At 37.6% G+C, this 17,072-nt stretch overlaps 3 protein-coding genes across 14 annotated transcripts; all 3 read right to left on the bottom strand.

Moving 5' to 3' along the window:
- Positions 1 to 3,624: 3,624 nt before the first annotated feature.
- On the bottom strand, positions 3,625 to 13,119 carry LOC125599499 (putative protein FAR1-RELATED SEQUENCE 10). Of its 4 annotated transcripts, XM_048772768.1 has the most exons (5): positions 13,115 to 13,119; positions 12,584 to 12,587; positions 5,759 to 6,791; positions 4,728 to 5,171; positions 3,625 to 4,653 (listed from the first exon to the last, which is right to left on the bottom strand). In XM_048772768.1, exons 3-5 carry the CDS (start codon positions 6,788 to 6,790, stop codon positions 4,069 to 4,071), a joined length of 2,061 nt encoding a protein of 686 aa, XP_048628725.1. In that variant the 5' UTR covers position 6,791; positions 12,584 to 12,587; positions 13,115 to 13,119; the 3' UTR covers positions 3,625 to 4,068. The 4 variants fall into 4 exon arrangements, with proteins under 4 accessions (XP_048628725.1, XP_048628724.1, XP_048628723.1 ...); XM_048772767.1 differs by lacking the exons at positions 12,584 to 12,587; positions 13,115 to 13,119 and having other exon boundaries at positions 3,625 to 3,925; positions 4,042 to 4,653; positions 5,759 to 7,012; XM_048772766.1 differs by lacking the exons at positions 12,584 to 12,587; positions 13,115 to 13,119 and having other exon boundaries at positions 3,625 to 3,925; positions 4,038 to 4,653; positions 5,759 to 7,011.
- Positions 7,599 to 13,108, bottom strand: LOC106367770 (AT-hook motif nuclear-localized protein 14-like). Of its 8 annotated transcripts, XM_048772775.1 has the most exons (13): positions 12,558 to 13,106; positions 12,235 to 12,357; positions 11,977 to 12,159; positions 11,794 to 11,897; positions 11,451 to 11,505; positions 11,320 to 11,344; positions 11,189 to 11,226; positions 9,752 to 10,922; positions 9,259 to 9,311; positions 8,693 to 8,821; positions 8,480 to 8,632; positions 8,104 to 8,386; positions 7,599 to 7,991 (listed from the first exon to the last, which is right to left on the bottom strand). In XM_048772775.1, exons 8-13 carry the CDS (start codon positions 10,137 to 10,139, stop codon positions 7,948 to 7,950), a joined length of 1,050 nt encoding a protein of 349 aa, XP_048628732.1. In that variant the 5' UTR covers positions 10,140 to 10,922; positions 11,189 to 11,226; positions 11,320 to 11,344; positions 11,451 to 11,505; positions 11,794 to 11,897; positions 11,977 to 12,159; positions 12,235 to 12,357; positions 12,558 to 13,106; the 3' UTR covers positions 7,599 to 7,947. The 8 variants fall into 8 exon arrangements, with proteins under 8 accessions (XP_048628732.1, XP_048628733.1, XP_048628728.1 ...); XM_048772776.1 differs by lacking the exon at positions 11,451 to 11,505 and having other exon boundaries at positions 8,480 to 8,626; positions 11,320 to 11,409; positions 12,558 to 13,108; XM_048772771.1 differs by lacking the exon at positions 11,451 to 11,505 and having other exon boundaries at positions 11,320 to 11,409; positions 12,531 to 13,106.
- A 76-nt stretch (positions 13,120 to 13,195) lies between the features above and the next one.
- On the bottom strand, positions 13,196 to 16,959 carry LOC125599504 (B3 domain-containing protein REM9-like). 2 transcript variants are annotated; one of them, XM_048772783.1, is made up of 3 exons: positions 14,289 to 16,959; positions 13,924 to 14,218; positions 13,196 to 13,832 (listed from the first exon to the last, which is right to left on the bottom strand). In XM_048772783.1, exons 1-3 carry the CDS (start codon positions 14,712 to 14,714, stop codon positions 13,804 to 13,806), a joined length of 750 nt encoding a protein of 249 aa, XP_048628740.1. In that variant the 5' UTR covers positions 14,715 to 16,959; the 3' UTR covers positions 13,196 to 13,803. The 2 variants fall into 2 exon arrangements, with proteins under 2 accessions (XP_048628740.1, XP_048628739.1); XM_048772782.1 differs by having other exon boundaries at positions 13,196 to 14,218.
- Between the last annotated feature and the right edge of the window lie 113 nt (positions 16,960 to 17,072).

Below are 17,072 nucleotides of genomic sequence, written 5' to 3'. Positions count from 1 at the left end.
ACAGTAACAGAATTTTTTACATATACTATATATTTATATATTTTTATAACTGTTAGAACCACACCGCAGTCAAACCGCTTGTCCCGCACCGCTCAAACCACAGTTACTATTCGGAGACGGTTCGTAACATTCAAAGCCTAAAAGATCGTGTTTTATCCGATGATAAATTTTCTGAAGAAAAAGCATAGGCATTGTCGCTATAGTATCGCAAGCATAATTATGAATTGACAGAAGTTTGGATCGTGACACAAAGTGAATTTTTTCTTTTGAAAAAATGGCGATAACATTTAAATTGGCACATGTTTGTAAGAATTTATGGTAGAAAAGATAATAATAACAAAGAACTAAGGCTGCTGGCTTGACTGAAAAAAAAAACATTTAAAAAGACCTACAAACTGATGATTGGACCAAAAACTTCATAACAGACAATGAAACAAGAACGTAGATAATATGTATTGGGATTAAACGAAGCCATGATTCATATGGAATATGTTTTACTTGAAATTAATATGCAATAAATGGATCAATGCTAACTATTTTCAATTGGATCAATTTTAGTTTACACTGAACTGATATAAGTTTTGTTACCGCTATTCATATATGATGAGAGTTTTAAACCATATTAAATATATGTTGATCATGTCAGTTTTAGTAAAATGTATTTAGTGTTATAAAATAAATATTTTTTTGAAAAACTACCACAATGTCTGATTCAAATTTGAAATGCTTTCAAATAATGCTAAACTGTAACAAGATCTCGTGTTACTAAACTACCATTTAAACTATCGGTCCAGATTCAGATTTTTAGAGTAACTGTGATTGTTTCCAAAAAGGCTTAAACCCTAGAAATAATGTTTTACCACAACCATGCATGCAACCATATTAAATGTTATGAAATTTTACTCAGATTTCAATTAATAAAAATGGATTAACTCATTTTATTTTACTCTAGATTGATCTTGTTTTGTACATGTAATTCTAAGAAGTATTTGTCTTGGAAAAATGTATAGTATTCAGATGATTTACAGATCACCATCCAAGACAAGTTTGGCATCTACAATATAATAAGAGTGAAAAAAATAAAATTGTCAATAAATAATAAAGTAGACATCAAACGTAGCCATAGAGAACTTGGTGTGTATCCACATCAGTTGTGAGTTCGATTTTCCCTTGGAACTAAATTATCATTACTTGACCACTTTGGATTTGGGCTTCGGCTCAAATGGTTTATATGGTGGGCCATAACAGATGACTGGTTCACTCCATGGCATTAGTCGAAAGGTATTTCAAACTTGGATCAAGCAGTGTGGTATGCTTTTGGGTTAATCCACTCTATAGTACTAAGTGCATTCCTCCCGGAACCGACTGGATCAGTCGATAGAATTTATCAAAAAAAAAAACATAGGGGGACTTTTAAACAAGAGGTAGAGAGCCACGGAATGGCGCGTGAGAATCCATTAATGTCAGTGGGAAGCAAGAAGCAAACAGTGTTTTGATTTGACACCAACGTCACGTTTACTGATCTCTTGCTGTATACGAACTCTGTTAATCTCGATTCTTAAATGTGATTTTTTTGGCTAAAAAATCACTTCAAATCTTTCCCTAAATCACGAAACACACATGTTGTATATATATTTTGAGATCTCCATAGGAATGATAATCCAAGATAGAACATTCTACGGGGAACAGAGTTCCAGCCTTTGGAAACTAAAGCCCTATCAATATCATACTACTATGGATCACTATAGGGTTAAGCTTTTAAGAAATTTTTATTGGTTAAACCAAGACTATTTATTGTTTAATTTTCATCTTTTTTTAGTAAAATACCATTGTTCCATATTTGGCAAAATAGTATATAGTATATGCTCTTCACATGTATTTATGATTCCCGTCCCCCTTTCTTGTGTCTCTCTTAGGGTACATTAACCACTTGATTATTTTTCTATGTTAAAGAATTACCGACATTTTCCCAGCCAAAACAAACAAAGTATTGGTACACATCCCATATACATACTTGACACTTACGTACATAAATATGCGTACCCCTATTAAATGAGAACTAGATGTCCAAAAATATTTACATTTTCGTCGGACATTAAGGAGTTCTTTTAAATTATATAGAAACATTGTAGACATGTAACATTTATTTTATCTTTTAGAATGAACGAAGCAACCAACAAGTGAACAACGTATGACAGATACGCGAGAATGGATGTTACATGCAGGCGTAACAAACACTCCCGCACGACAAATAAACGTTCAATGTAGCTCGACATTGTTGACAAACAAAAAAACGTAACGAATATTACAACAACTTTATAGCCATTCTATCATTTTCTTCAAGATTCTTCTTTTTCTTTTTAAGATCCACCGTTTTTACACAGTACTAGAAATTGCCAATTTTTCGTATTTGTTTGTCTAATCCTGTCCGTAACTATGGTTTGGTCTATGAAACTTCTCCATCAATACCTAAAATATTGTCTGTAAATGATTTGTTCGTAAATCACACGTGTGTACATGCGCTTGTAATAGACTAAACGTAAGAGCGTCTAGTCGCTTACATCAGATTAAGTTTTGATATATCAAGTTCAAAACATACGGTATATAAGTTTTTACAGAAAGATATATAAAGTATAATTTACACTATTTTGTGAAAGTGGTAGATCAACGATTTGTGTTTTTTTAAGAGAGCGTTGAATAAGTAAGTTTTCATATTATAACCAAATTTGCGTTCATTCAATGCTGTGCAAAAACATAAAACAAGCAAGTGATGGTAATATACATCCCTACTAATTATCCAGTGTTTAAGTATCTAATTAAGTCTGAGAAAATACGCATAATATACGCTTAGATTCATTAGTTTTAATCTGATTCAAAAATAATTTTACGGCCTGAGATTGTGATACTAACCCATCTTTTATCGAGTCAAATACGTGTTTTAGAATTTTTTTAATCCTTATCGAATCTTTACGGGAGAGTTTGGTGTTGTGGAAGCTGAGACAGAGTGAGTAGATAGCTGGTTTTACGGGGTTGGGAAAGGAGCACTACAAAAAACAAGGGATATTCCGACAGAGTTCCCAATAAAATATCCGTCAGGAATTCTGTTGGGAATCGGCTGTTTTATAGAGATGATAGGGAAGTGTTGGCGTGGAACCGAAAAGAAGAGGCAAATAGGCAAACACGGTTGTGATGGATAGGGAGAAAAAGGTGGTGGAAGCTGAAGATGGACTCTATCTAGTTGTGACTCAGAGTGTGATGAAGTTGGAGGGAGGTGTCAAAGAGAGTTTAGGGATGGTTGATTTGGTAGTGAGGCCACCGAGAGATGATAATTGGCAGATAAATGATGATGTTGGTATTAAAAGAATACAATTTAGAATATAAGTAACTTCCATATCACAATACTTCATGCTTTTGGCAAGTATGTGATTCTTTGTTTGATACATATATCTTCCCGTTTTTGTATCGTCTTATCAGAGCTTATATGCAGCTAAGGCCTAAGGATATCTCATAAGGGCTAGGTGGTGATGACTGATGACATTGCTGCTATTGCAGCTTCTAATACAATGACTCAGATATTGCATGTTGCAAGAACATTAAAAAAAAAAAAAAATCTGTATTAGGAAATGAAACGAGAAAGTAGCTTAAAAAGACAATTTTAGAAGCAAAAACGCAGTTTACAAATCTAGTAAATACAACATCAGTGATAGAGCATAAGACAAACTTTTCCTTGGTGTTCTTCTCTAACTAACTAACTACCGTTAGGCAAGAAACGCATCTATTAAAAGCTTTAAAACTCGTCTCAAAAGACTGCTGTGATACATTAGGCACAATGTGACATAGCAATTTTCGGACCTTAAGCCTTTACGCACGAAACAGAACAGCTGCATCTATTTAACTGGGAAAGATCAAACGCTACCAACTTATCCTGTCAATGAAAGGTGGAGAGAAATAGTTTTTTTTTTTTGATAGTTAAGAACAAACGTTTCTAATAAAGACGCATCTCATGAGTAAACACAAAGAAGACAGGAAAAACATACCTACCCTCCTCGAAACATTTCACTTGCTTGATTAGCAGTCATGACTGATACAAGTATTAGCAGGTTCAATATTCCTTACACGATCGATAAGTGCAGAAAGTTCTTGGTTAGTGTAATCAAGCCGATCCTTTGAGACCATAGACTCTGTTAGAAGAGTTTCGGTAAGCGACTGAAACGTTTGAACACAGTCATCGCCAATACCCATACCATTCTGATTCTCTTCACTAACAAGGGAGCTTTCCTGTCTCCACCGCACCAGAAAGTACTGCTCCGGTATATGGAAGCAGTTCTTCACGGCCAAAACTCGAAGAGAATGCCTGCACAAGATTCCCGAATGCTCAAACTCCTTGCACGAACAATGGATCTCCTCGTTCTCCGGGTTCCAGAACACGCAGCATTCCCCTTCCATTTTCTTGAAGTGATGCAAGATGTACGGACCGTTGGCCATCTCGGCTACCGCATACTGAAGAGACAGAACCATCTCATTTTGTAACACGCTGAAGGCGTAAGGCGTCAGAACTGCCCTCGCGTGATCTTCCATAGGCATACATGTTTTCATGGTAGGATAAGGAACTCGTTGCGGGATTTGCTTGGCTAGACTTGCAGCAACACTGACCTGCGAGCTCTCTAGATTAATGAACCCACGGCAGTAATGAAATAATACTGAAATTGAATAATGAACTCACAAACCTCTTCAAGTAATGCTTGCATGCACGTTGGTTCTGCGACGATTCTTTTCAAGAAAGAATCTATAGATAGACTAAACTCAGGGGTCATAGTTTGAGCTAAAAAATGCTGTCTGACACAACAAGGTGACCAGGTTGCTCTGCACGAGTAAAGCAAAGCCGCATGCCTATCTGGAACAAGACCAAACCGAGTGACAAGGAGATCCCACTGCTGTTCAAATTCATCAATACTCCCTGCCCGGCACAACATCTCAAACCCAGCTCTAAACTCGTCATAGTGCGACCCAAGATCCTGAGAAAACCAGCTTGCTAGTTTGGAGGCAACGTCACACATAAACACCACATGGTTGGTGTTTGGCAGCTCCCTCTCTATAGCATCTTTAAGTCCTGTATCTATATCCGTCACTATTGTCTGAGGATGCCCTCCCCTCATGAAGCGAACAAAAGTCTGTAAAAAAACAAAACAAAACAAAAAGTGAGAGCATGACCACAACTAGTCCTGGGAAAAAAATGCCCAAGACCTGAACCGGAACCGAACCAAAATACTCAAAACCGGAACTGGACGAAAACCCTTAAATATCCAAATGGTTCCTATAATTCTATATCTGAAATAACTGAACCAGACCGGAACCGAATGAAACCCGAATATATAAAAGCATTAATTATATACTAATAGTTTAAAAAATCTATTATAAAGTATCCAAACTAGTCAAAAGTATCCAAAAGCATCCCAATATTTTTATCCGAAATATCCAAAGTAATCCAAAATATCAGAAATTTTTATCTGAATCATGCTTCGATATTTTACCCAAAATACTGAACCGGACCGGAACCAAATGAGAACCGATATCTTTTCCAGATATTTTCCACTTCCTAGTTTTACTATCCGAACCGAACCACACAAAACTACTTAGAGTCGAACCTGAACCCGAACTGAAAATTGGTAGTAAATGGATCCTCTAGCCCCTATACGAACTACCCGAAATGCACAGGCCTAACCACACCACATCTTGAACATTTACAAAAACCACAAACCTGTAAAGCCCATGTAAACGAGCGGCAAGTCTCATCCTGCAGCAACACACACCCCAAAAGAATCGCATTCCCACCATTATCCATCCCAAAGAACACCCCAAGAAGCAAACCATAAGTAATCGACCTATAACTCGTATCGAAAACAACCACATCCCCAAACATAGAGTACCCCTGAACACACTCCCCATACGCCCACGCCAAGCTCTCGACTTTCCCACTCTCATCCGACGTAAACTCGTAAACAAACCCCATATCCCTCTCAGCAAACCCCTTACACGACTCCAAAAGCTCCATCAAATCACTCTCCCGTTTCTCGTTAAGCAACGCGTCGCTCTCCTGAACGCTCCTCTTGCACGCCCTCACGAAGTTCCTAACGTCCTTCTCGATGAAAGGTAACTGCACGCCTCTCTCGAGCTCTAACAGCTTCACGATCCGGTTCACGGGGAAACCGGCTTTGGAGAGGAGGAGGATCCTCTCCTGATCGGTTTGCTGGATCTTGCGGTAGGCAGGGAGGAGCCTGACCTGCTCGTCTTCCAGAAGCTCGTGATTATGAACGTTACTAAACTGCGAAACGTACCACTGAGTCTTCGTCGTCGTGGTTCCTTCAATTGCAAGGACTTGTTTGGTTAGGTAGAGCTTGGCGTCGCATCCGCAGCGAAGGGACTTGCGTTCGCGCGGATGCTGGACGTTGGGTTTCTTGCGAGGCTGGTTGAAGCCGGAGCGGTAGCAGACGAAGTCTCTGCGGTAGACGCCGAGGTTGTGGCTCTCCGTGGAGCGCGCTTTGCGGATTGAGAAGCCGGTTTTTCTGGCGAAGGTGGTGTAGTGCTCGAAGGCCTCCTCGTCGGTTCTGAAGATTTGGCCGACGTAAGGCGATGAGGATGATGAGGATGGTGATGGTGATGAGGATGTTGTTGATTCGATCTCGGTTTTGGTTGTTGATTCGTCTCCTTCGAGGCGGATGTAGCACTTCCAATCGCCGCAGGGACACTGCTGGCGACGGATCCAGATGTTGTTCAACGGCTTCGACGCCATCAGAGGTTAGATCGGAGACGAAATTGAGCTGATGAGAGTTCCCAATTCAGAGAAAAATCACTTAGGGTTCATAGTCTGGTAGCGTCTCTCGCTACAGCGTCTGGAGCAATTGGGAATTAGGGTTCATAGTTCCCAATTCCCAATTGTTGGCATGAGAGATGAACAATTGGGAATTACAGCATCTGGATGTCGAACTCGAGACGTTGTGGCTTTCAGTGATCCTAACAGAAAAATAACAGTAATTGATTAGGATCGGTTAAGTACTAAACCAGCGTAGTTTTACTCAACAAGTACCGTTTGGGAGAAAACAACGCCATGGTATATAGCCAACCAAATAACACGCCTATCCTCTATAGTGTGTTTTTTCAGGACAGTGATAAAACATAGTTATAGCTTTTATCAAAATATATCTATATAGGCAAAGATTCAGATAGTTTGGATTTATTTGGTTCGGGTAGTTTAATTTTAATTAGTTTGGTTCGACATAAGTCTTACCGAGTAGACTTGAATAAAATTCGATTTGAAAGTTCTAGTTTTTTTGGTTTAATTTTATTAAAATTCAAATAAATTAAGTTTATTTTGATTTGTTCAGTTATCTAGCTTGAGAATTCAATTAATTCCGTTTAGATTTTTGATTATGATTTTTAATTATTTATTTTAAGAAAACGAAATAACTGACTGCCAAACGAACCGAATCCAATTTTTAGAAAAATCTACCAAATCAAACTGAACTCCTGACCAAAAGTTTCGGTTTGGTTTGACGGATTCGGACAAAAACGCAGGCTACTGCTATATAAACATGACAAAGTAAACTTAAAAAAAGCCAATTATCAAAACAAAATGTCTATCTCTAAAATTCACAAGAAAAAAAAAACTGAATTTAGGAAGAAAAAAGAACAAAAATAGATGAAAATGAATCCAGAAAATGATGTGAAATACTATAAGATTGTGTTACGAAAAAAAAAACTACTATAAGATTACACAGAACCAAGAACAAAAGCACCACTGTCTTCTCTGCTCTTTCCCACTCAGTCACTCTCTCTCTGCCTTTGCAATGAAAAAATCCTTCAGACATTATATGATGATAAGTCCACTCTCACCTTGATTCATGCTCAAACATTTTCTTCAGAAACTTGAATCAGTACTAATCTGCCCATTTACTCATATCCTCCATTTTCTGATGACCCTTTTCCTCTCAGTACTGCACAACATCACATCATAAGATAGTCTTTGTGAGCTAAGTATTGATAACACCAAAGAAATGACCAAAAGATCAATTGAAGAAAAAAAAAATTGATTATATTTTTTATTACCTGACAAATCATACCCAGCACCGTCCCATTCTGAAGGCCGGGCATGTGTCATGTGCATGCCCTGAGGTGGTTGCATCATGAAATGAGCTCCACCACTAGTCATGGTACAATGCTCATCGTTTGAGTTTCTTCCAGAAGGTTCCATAACAGGACGGTATCCATGCAAAGATTCTGCGCCAGAGGGAGAAGAAGGTAACAAGTCTCCACTTCCAGAAGCATCATCTCCTTTCACACCGTTTCTCCCATCCTTCTTCCTCTCTAGCTGAAACGTACCAAGAATCACCTGCAAGGGAAACCAAAGCCAAAACCAAAACCAGAGACTATCTTATCAACCTTGGCAAATTATCAAGGAATCAATAACAAGAGGGGAAGGTACCTGAACTGGACCAGCAGCCTTTAGGGGTCCTCCAACTCCACCACCAACGATCTGACCATCTGAACTAGATAAACAAACGCTAAGGCCACCAGTTTTACCACCGTGCTCTCCCCGAATATAAGATCCACTCAGTGAGAGGATTTCGTACTGACCCTAAAACAAAAGTTCAATATTAGTTTGGAGGGTACAGATGCATAGCAACAAGAGAATCACCTGATACGATGCACTGGTTCCTGTAGCGAGGTGAGACAAGGATGCATCAGAGATGGTGCCAGATGCAGAAAGAATGCATAACTCATGCTTGCTTTGCTCGGCGAAATGGATAATCTTCTGAGCCACATCCTATCATATTAATCCGAAAATCACATAAGAAGACATCCGAACCAATCCCATTTGTATCAGCATCAGTGAAACAACAGAAACACAGCTCTATAGCAAACTCGATTTCAAATGATGCTAGATTCACAATTTTTACCAAATAAAATCTCAATGAATGCGTTTAAAAATAGTATCATAAGGGCTGTTCGTTTGGTTGCCGCAGGTACCGGCGGCAGCGGCAGCGTCAACATTCTGCGTCAACTCTTGTTCGTTTTGTTGACGCAAGAAGCTGCGTCTGATCCTGCGGCTGACGCCGATAAAACCTGCAGTCGCGACATAATATGCGGCAGCGTCAGCGTCTGCGAAACAAACAACAACTGTTCTCATTGACGCTGCCGCTGCCGCTGACGCCGAAACCTGCAGCAACCAAACGAACAGGGCTACAGTAAAAAAACACTCACCTCACCGGGAGTTATATTAACAATGTGCGGAGTAAAACTCTGTCCACTTTTCCCTGTCACAAGAAAAAAAAAGGGTTAAAATAATGACAACGGCAAGTGGAGTACAGTACACTAGTAGAAAATTAATTGAATACAGAAGCAAAGACCAGATCATTGTTATTGTAATGCCACAAGTTTTAATGAAAAAAAATGCAATCAATCAAAGAGACAAGTTCCAGCAAAAAAATGATGCAATCTTAAAACAAGGCTTTTGCTCTAAGACATGACATATGAAGCACAGAGAGTCTTATGGAAACTCAGTTACAGTACAATTATACCAAAAATGGAAACTTTTTTTGGCAGATCAATGACTAGAAAGATACAGCTACAGTTTACATAGAACTCAAAGAACTTTCGATTCAAAGATCAAACCTTTTCACCAAAAAGTTCAATACTTTGCGTCGAATTCTAAACAATTAGACGAAAAAGAGAAAAGGGTTTTCGTAATCCTTACCGGAAGAGCCCGAAAGTGACTTTTTCGAACCGGGTTTAGACGGAGGCGAAACGCCGGCGGCGGCGGCGGTTTGCTCTCTCTTTTCTCTGGCGGAGGAACTGCTAGCGGAAGAAGCTAACTTCTTAGCAGCTAAGGCTTGAGCAGGCGTGTCGTACTTCCTGGGACGACCTCTCTTTCTCTTGACTGGCTCAATCGGAGCTGAAGACGGCGCGGAGTGATGGTAGGAAGAAGAAGATCCATCGATAGGTGGTGGTGGAAAATTACCATTGTCGGAGGGTGCGGCGGAGACGGTGGTGGGAGTGTGGTGGTGGAAAGGGTGGTAGTAAGGAGAAGTGAGATGATGCTCTTGGTGGTGGTGGTGGTGGTGGTGCCTTTCGTTAGGTTCCATTACTTTCTTTTTCTAAGATAGAGAGAAAAAAATTAAAAAATTGTTTCTTTTTCTTTTCTCTTAATTTTCTTTTTCTTTTATGATGCTTTACGGATTTTTATTTTGTTTTCGATAAAATAAAGGTTATATCGTGTTGTAGTTGTGTGAGATTTTGATGAGTTCTCAGCCGTTGGATCGTACTTTTGACTTCACTATCTTGACTTCTGGGATGCTAAAGTGTTTTCAAAACAAAATGCCTTTTTCCTGCTCCTTTTTTTTCTACTAGACAAAATCCGCGCTACGCCGCGGAATATTATAACACTAACTGATTTTTACCTTAAATAGTTTTAAAATGTGTTTTTATTTGATAATTGTTATTTATTTTAAATTTAATGTTATTAATATTGTGAAAATTGTGATTCGTAGATATCAACATACTTTAGTTATGTATAACTTTTAGTAAAAGTTTTACTTTTTTTATTTAATAAGGATCTTTATATATTTGTTAATTTGTTGTTTCCTTGTGTAAGGGATTTTTTAGTAATCACTTTTTTTTTTGTTTAATGCATGATATTAAAGTTTGTTTTATTTTTGATTTTTTTACTGTTATATTGTATCTTGGGGAATACTTTGTTTTCTTTTTGAAAAAACGGAATACTTACTCTTATTAACATAATAAAAACACATATACTGAAAATGAAATATGATGATGATATTGAATATTGACGCTACTGATTGACTGGTGCCACTCAGTATCAGTGTGCCAAAGCCTAGCATGTGAATCTCTGCGTGGAGTAGTGGAACCTATGTTTAAAACAAAAGAGATTCGATTAAAGAACAAAACTTTGACATCAGGTTTAGAGAACAAATCTTATTGTTTTGTTTCATTCATCAGATCAATTATATTAGCACACTTGAAATGTAAGGTCGCTTGTAACAAATAAAACTTCAGGTACTGCCTTTCCTAATTGTCTTCCATTAAACCAATAAGAAATAATGTCAACGTGGACCACGAGATATATGCAAACCAACAGTTTTACTTTTAAAGCTATTAAGATAAAGTGACTTACTTGTGATTTAAGAGGACGCCAGAGACCCATCTTCACTTCTGAAAGGAAGACAGACCCAAAATAAAAAACAATTACACATTGACTTGAAGCCATAATCACTTATGGAAAATATGTCACATATTCCTCCTTACATGAATGACTCATTTACATGACCCCCTGACATATGTGAGGTCCCACCAATTGAGTTATGTAGAATGTAAAGCTGGTAAACATCTGCTCTTCTGGAAGTAATGTAATAGAAAGGAATCAGATGCCAACTCACCGCCCATGTAAAAAATAAGGCTCACTTTTGCTCTTTCCTTTCCAGTGTTCACCAACTAAACAAAAGTAGTAAATCTTAAGGTTTTCCTCAGATTCTGCTTCCAGGACTCTACAAGTGCTACCATTTCAGATATTGAAATATAACAATGTGTAGAGGTCCATCAACTAAGGAAAAAGTATGAAAACAGACACACACACATGTGAAATGTGCACGGTTTAGATATTCTAAAGGTTGTTTTCTTAAAGTCTTATTTCACATGCTTTCAGAAATAATGTTTTTTTCTAGTTACAAAAGCAGCACAAGATTTCGATATGCATATCCACTTGATAAATAGAATACTTACTGTATATACGAAAAATAGCTGCTTGAAGCTACTATCTCGGTAATTGTTTTGTAGAAAGGGAGATCTTTGTCGACATGAAAGCTTTAACTCTGTGTCAGGCTCACCTACAAACAGAAGCAACATTACAAGTAATATACAGAGAGAAATAAGATAGCCTTCAGACAAAGTCACATAGGCTAGTACCATCATATACAGTCAAGGCCCAAGGAAATAGCGCATGATGAGTAGAATGCTAGCCATTCAGATTCCAACCCCATGAAGAGATTCCCTTATCACGTGATTTTCTGAGACCATGAAACCAATCCATAATCCCAACATGTTTCTTTGGCTCAAGCAATAACGCCTCTTCAAGCTTAGTGATGATGTCTACGCACACAAAGCACATATGTTATAACCAATCCATAGATCACATCAGTCTTTTCAAATCTAAAAAAAACATACTTTAATTCGTTTGTTATAACCTTGAACTGGCATCTTCCCTTGTTAAAGAGAATTAGATGTAATCCCATACACATCGTAGAAACCACCTATGACTTTCTGGTCATAGTTAATAACCAAATGTCCCTACAAAAAAAAAAAAAGTAAACACCTTCATGATCATCTTTAAATCCCCCATTGTCATAATCAAGCAGAGTGCAAGCATTAAGCAGTAGCAGTGATCAATTCCAGCAAACCCCTAAGTTCTCTAAACCGCAGCCTCTCTAGACAAGTTAATCTAACAATTAGTCAATGTATACTCAATAGCGAAGGGATGAGATGTCAACGAGAATCAAGCTGAGCCGTATGCACAGCCGCTGCCAGATCAGATCTCGCCGGCTCAAACGTTTCCAGTCTCGATCATCAGTCTAGTCGACTCGTCTAACATGTGATGCTCTCGGATGTGGAGTTTCAGAAGAAGATGATTCATCTTCTGGGATTGTTCGTCGATGGTGAAATTAAGAAGCGACGACGATATCAATGGCTACCTATATGCTTCACTTCATCTTTAACCTCTATCTTCATCTTCGTCGTTTTCCTTTCCTCCTCCAAACTCTAGACCTCTCTATCTTCAGTTTCAGACCTCTCACCGTGAAAATCTAAGATGCCTCTCGTATCTCGGAATAATCCTTCACAATCCCAGACTTGCTCCACCGGTGGACAACCTTCCCGTCATCCTCTCCGCTATGATCACTTCCTAAAATCAAAGGGAATCTCCGCCGAAGACTTTCCTCGCCTCATCTTTCTATGCCCACAACTCTTCTCTGCGACTTTCTCCATCTCCCAAACCAATCCCGTCTTCGATGAAATTAAAGAAAGAGAAAAAGGTTAAGATGTGAATGACGTGGAGAAACCAAATATTTTCATTAACTTTCAACTTTTTTTCATTTAATGACATATCAACCTCTTAAGATTCTAAAAGTCTGATGTGTCAACACCAGGAGAGAACCTAGCTCTATTATTGTGTTGATTTTGCAATTCGAAGAGACCTAAGAGCATGAGCATTGGTGAACCCCACTTTGGGGTTCACCAAATTTTTTTAATATTTTATTGTGGGCCCATGAACAGTTATGAACCCGAATTTGTAGTTTTCTGCATTAGTGAACCCGAAGAAGGAGTTCATAGGAATAAAATAATAATATTTTTTTTTATTTTTTTAAAAATTTAAAATTATTCAGAATACATGAATAAAATATTAAAATATATTATAAAATTTATGAAAACATTTTATTCACCCTATGTTTTAGTTTTGGAGTTTAAGTTTTCGTTTGTGTTTTCAAATGTAGAAAAGCTATGTTTTAAAATTTTATGTTGTTTCTTAACTTAAATTCAATTCATAGAAACATTTTGTTCGATGATCAGTCTACGCATTCAACAAAGGAATTAAGTTCGAGAATGTTTAACTTAGGACAAAAGTTCACATAGAAAAACCATTCAAGTTTTACAAACCGAAATACATAAGTTGATAAGTTGCTAATGAAACAAAAAGAAACAAGTTAAGATGATAGAGAGGAAAGACCGCAAAAGAGCCATCTAATTTCGTGAGGTAGAAGCAATGCTACCTGTAGAAGAAGAGAACACAAGTTAAAGCAGAAGCAAAGTAGTAACATTGAAGATATAGACAACACAAACAAGTCAAATGAGAAGACTTACCATCGATTCTGCTGAAGTGCTTGATCAGTAGTTCAGTACACTCCTTCCTTTCCGGACATACACACAGTAATGGAGTTGTAGTCCCGACTCCAACCACGTTGAACACAAACAAATCTCCGTTGGTGCATATGTTATCACGACAGAACTTTCTCCACCCTCTGTTGATGTAATATGCGCCGTCTGATTCGCTAAATCCGAAGCGCGCAGTCCATGACTTTCCCTCCTTGTTGACAAGTTTGACCTCTTTGCATTGTTGGTTCAAAGCACCACACCTCATAGCTTCCACAGGAAGAAACTACAAACACATACATAACATCAGCCAAGAAGCAGTACTAGAAACAAATAAATAACTAAATTTTACTCACCATTTTGTCGTCCTTTTGATTTGTAGGAGTAACCTCAGCCAAGAAGCAGTAGTCGTATGAGAAAGTAGGAGCATCATCCGCGTCGGCTTCTGCCTTAACGATGTGAGGATGTGTATACTGAATCTCACAACAGCTAGGACCAAAAGGAGTCACATGAACGACCATGTCTCCTTCGTGTTTGAAGATGACAATGTCACCGATTCGAAGATCATGTGCTTCGGTGAACTCTTTCCAACCTTTGGTGAGTGTCCTGCCTTCTTGGATCACCTCCCAAATTTGATCCGAAGCGTCCGATCTTAGCTTCCATGGTTTATTGATCTCAGCCCCTTGTATGTGTTTTGCGTAGAAGTCAAGTGGTATTGCGACGCCACTTTGAAAACCAGGAAAAAGAGGCTTGAAGAAATGAGGTTCTCGGGGAGTTTCCATCTGCAACAATCGAGTTTTAAACAAACCGTGAACCCTCAATCGCAATTATTAGCACACATTAACGACAGATTATTAGCACACATTACCACAATTGAACTCCCATATCGATTAAGAACCCTAAAAAAAAACCCCCAAATCGATTTTAAATCACACAAATCGCAAATCCCTTTCGAACATTCAAAGAAACGAACCCTACATGAAACGACCATGACGATTTACAGCAATTATTCGAAACCCAGACTTCGATTTACATCCCTAACGCGAAAGCCCCAATTTTTAATTGAAATCCGAGAAAACGGTTTCGAGTTTCCACCACAAAATCGAACCAATTCAACCCTCAATCTACTCGATACTCACCTGAGCAAGTGTAGAAGACACTCCGTCGTCGATTAGAACGAGAAAACCTCCAGGAGACGAAGTCGCACGAAATATCGCCTCTCACAAAAAAACCCTAGCTTTTTGGTGGAGAAGAACAAATGAGGCGATACACGTCGAACCCCAACTTTCCTCCTCCTCTACGCGCTTTCGTTCAGCAAATCAACACCCGACGCGTGGCTTGAACCCGCTTCATACGGTATCACTCGCAAGGCCCGGTTCATCAAAACGAACCCATTTTTTATTTTCTTTTATTCATCGGCCCCTTAGAACTCGAGCCCATGAACCTCACTAAAACCCCTAATGCGCATGGTCTAACATTTTCTTCTCACCAAATCTTGTTTATAAGGTATTCGTAAATGCATTTAGCACAAATATGTAGATCATATTTGGCATAAGATTGCTAGAGTTTAATTAGTAGATCAGCTGTATCTAACACAAATATGTAAATCATATTTGGCATAAGATTGCTAGAGTTTAATTAGATCATGCTGTATCTATCATCTAACATAATCAAGTTATAGCAAAAAAATTATAGTTTGAAGTTTTAGACGATTGTAGTGGTCCAATGGATATAAACAGCTTGAAAATGTGGTGAAACATTAGCCGAGGATTTAATTAGTCAATCAAGACTCTCGGTAATGTCTTTACCTAGACAATATGAATATGATTGACTGGTGTAAATCTAAACTTTAATGGGGTTTAAGCAAATGTAACAATGGGACTGAATTACTGTCGTTACTAATTAGCAATTCATTGCTCATGCATGCATCGTGTATGCGATTGGAGCTGATAAACAAGGCTGTGAATGATACAGCATAACTTTTTAGTATATGCATTCGATACCGGAGATGGCCATTTTTAAGAATTTGAATAAGATTGTTTCTTGCCCAGCTTAGCCTCCCTTAATCTTTGGGGTTTATTTTTTTTAACTCAAATCTTTGGGGGTTTTAGCTTCCCGTATAACTCTCGGGCGGGCTTTGTTACCGGTTGATCCGGCTTTGTAACTCTCTCAAAAAACATGATGTTAATATAAATTTAATTCAGTGGAAAAAGAATAAGATCGTTTATAGCTTTGTGGCATTTAAATAAAAAATTATTCTACTACTCACACTTCGCGCTATTTGTTCTAAACGTATGATATATTCCAATTTTCTTGTTTGGCAATAAAACAGTGTATGCATTAAATAATAATCTATCCATTTCATAATAAACGTCGTTTATTTTTTACATGTATTAAATTTTTATTTTATTCTTATTTAATATATGTTTTTATCAAATTATTTATCTAATTTTATTAATTAATAAGCTTAAAATAAAGATAAAACTGAAAAATTTCATTTAATATGTACATTAAAAACATGAATAATATTATAATAACACAAATTTAAAGATTAAAAAAAGACTAATATCAAATGGAGGGAATATATAGTATTTAAAAAGAAAAGATATAGTCTTCATTTTCCAAGTGGTCATAAAGTCATTTTCTATCACCTCACCAGTAACTATTAATTATCACTACCAAACATATATTCAAGTTCAAGTTGACAAAGGTCAACAACTCGTTACTCGGCATTATCATTATCCATATTCAAAATTATTCATTAATTATGCTTGCTTGACATTACTAGTATTTCTTTTTGTTTGACATTACTATTTCTTTTTGTGGAACATAAATCATCCCCGAACCGGGTAGACAAAGAACTTCACTTGAAAGACCGAGTCATTCGCCTCTGGTCAACACTCATTTGGCAACTTCTTTTTTTAACACTTATTTTTATTTGTTTAAATACTACAACTATTAATGAAAATGTCAACTTTGTTTGAAGCCTTTAAATTTTCATTGCCGCCTCTGAGTAAAAATAATGTTAGCAATCGAGAAATGATAAACTAAAAAAACACAAATTGTATTAAAAGACTGATTTTACTCGTGTTCAAACCGAAAAGTACTAACTATTATTCCTGTACGCTATCTTACTCGGT

Source organism: Brassica napus, unplaced genomic scaffold, assembly GCF_020379485.1.
Source record: "Brassica napus cultivar Da-Ae unplaced genomic scaffold, Da-Ae ScsIHWf_186;HRSCAF=332, whole genome shotgun sequence".
Lineage (NCBI taxonomy): Eukaryota > Viridiplantae > Streptophyta > Magnoliopsida > Brassicales > Brassicaceae > Brassica > Brassica napus.
Note: the sequence above shows the minus strand (reverse complement) of the source record. Positions and strands in the feature narration are given on the sequence as shown.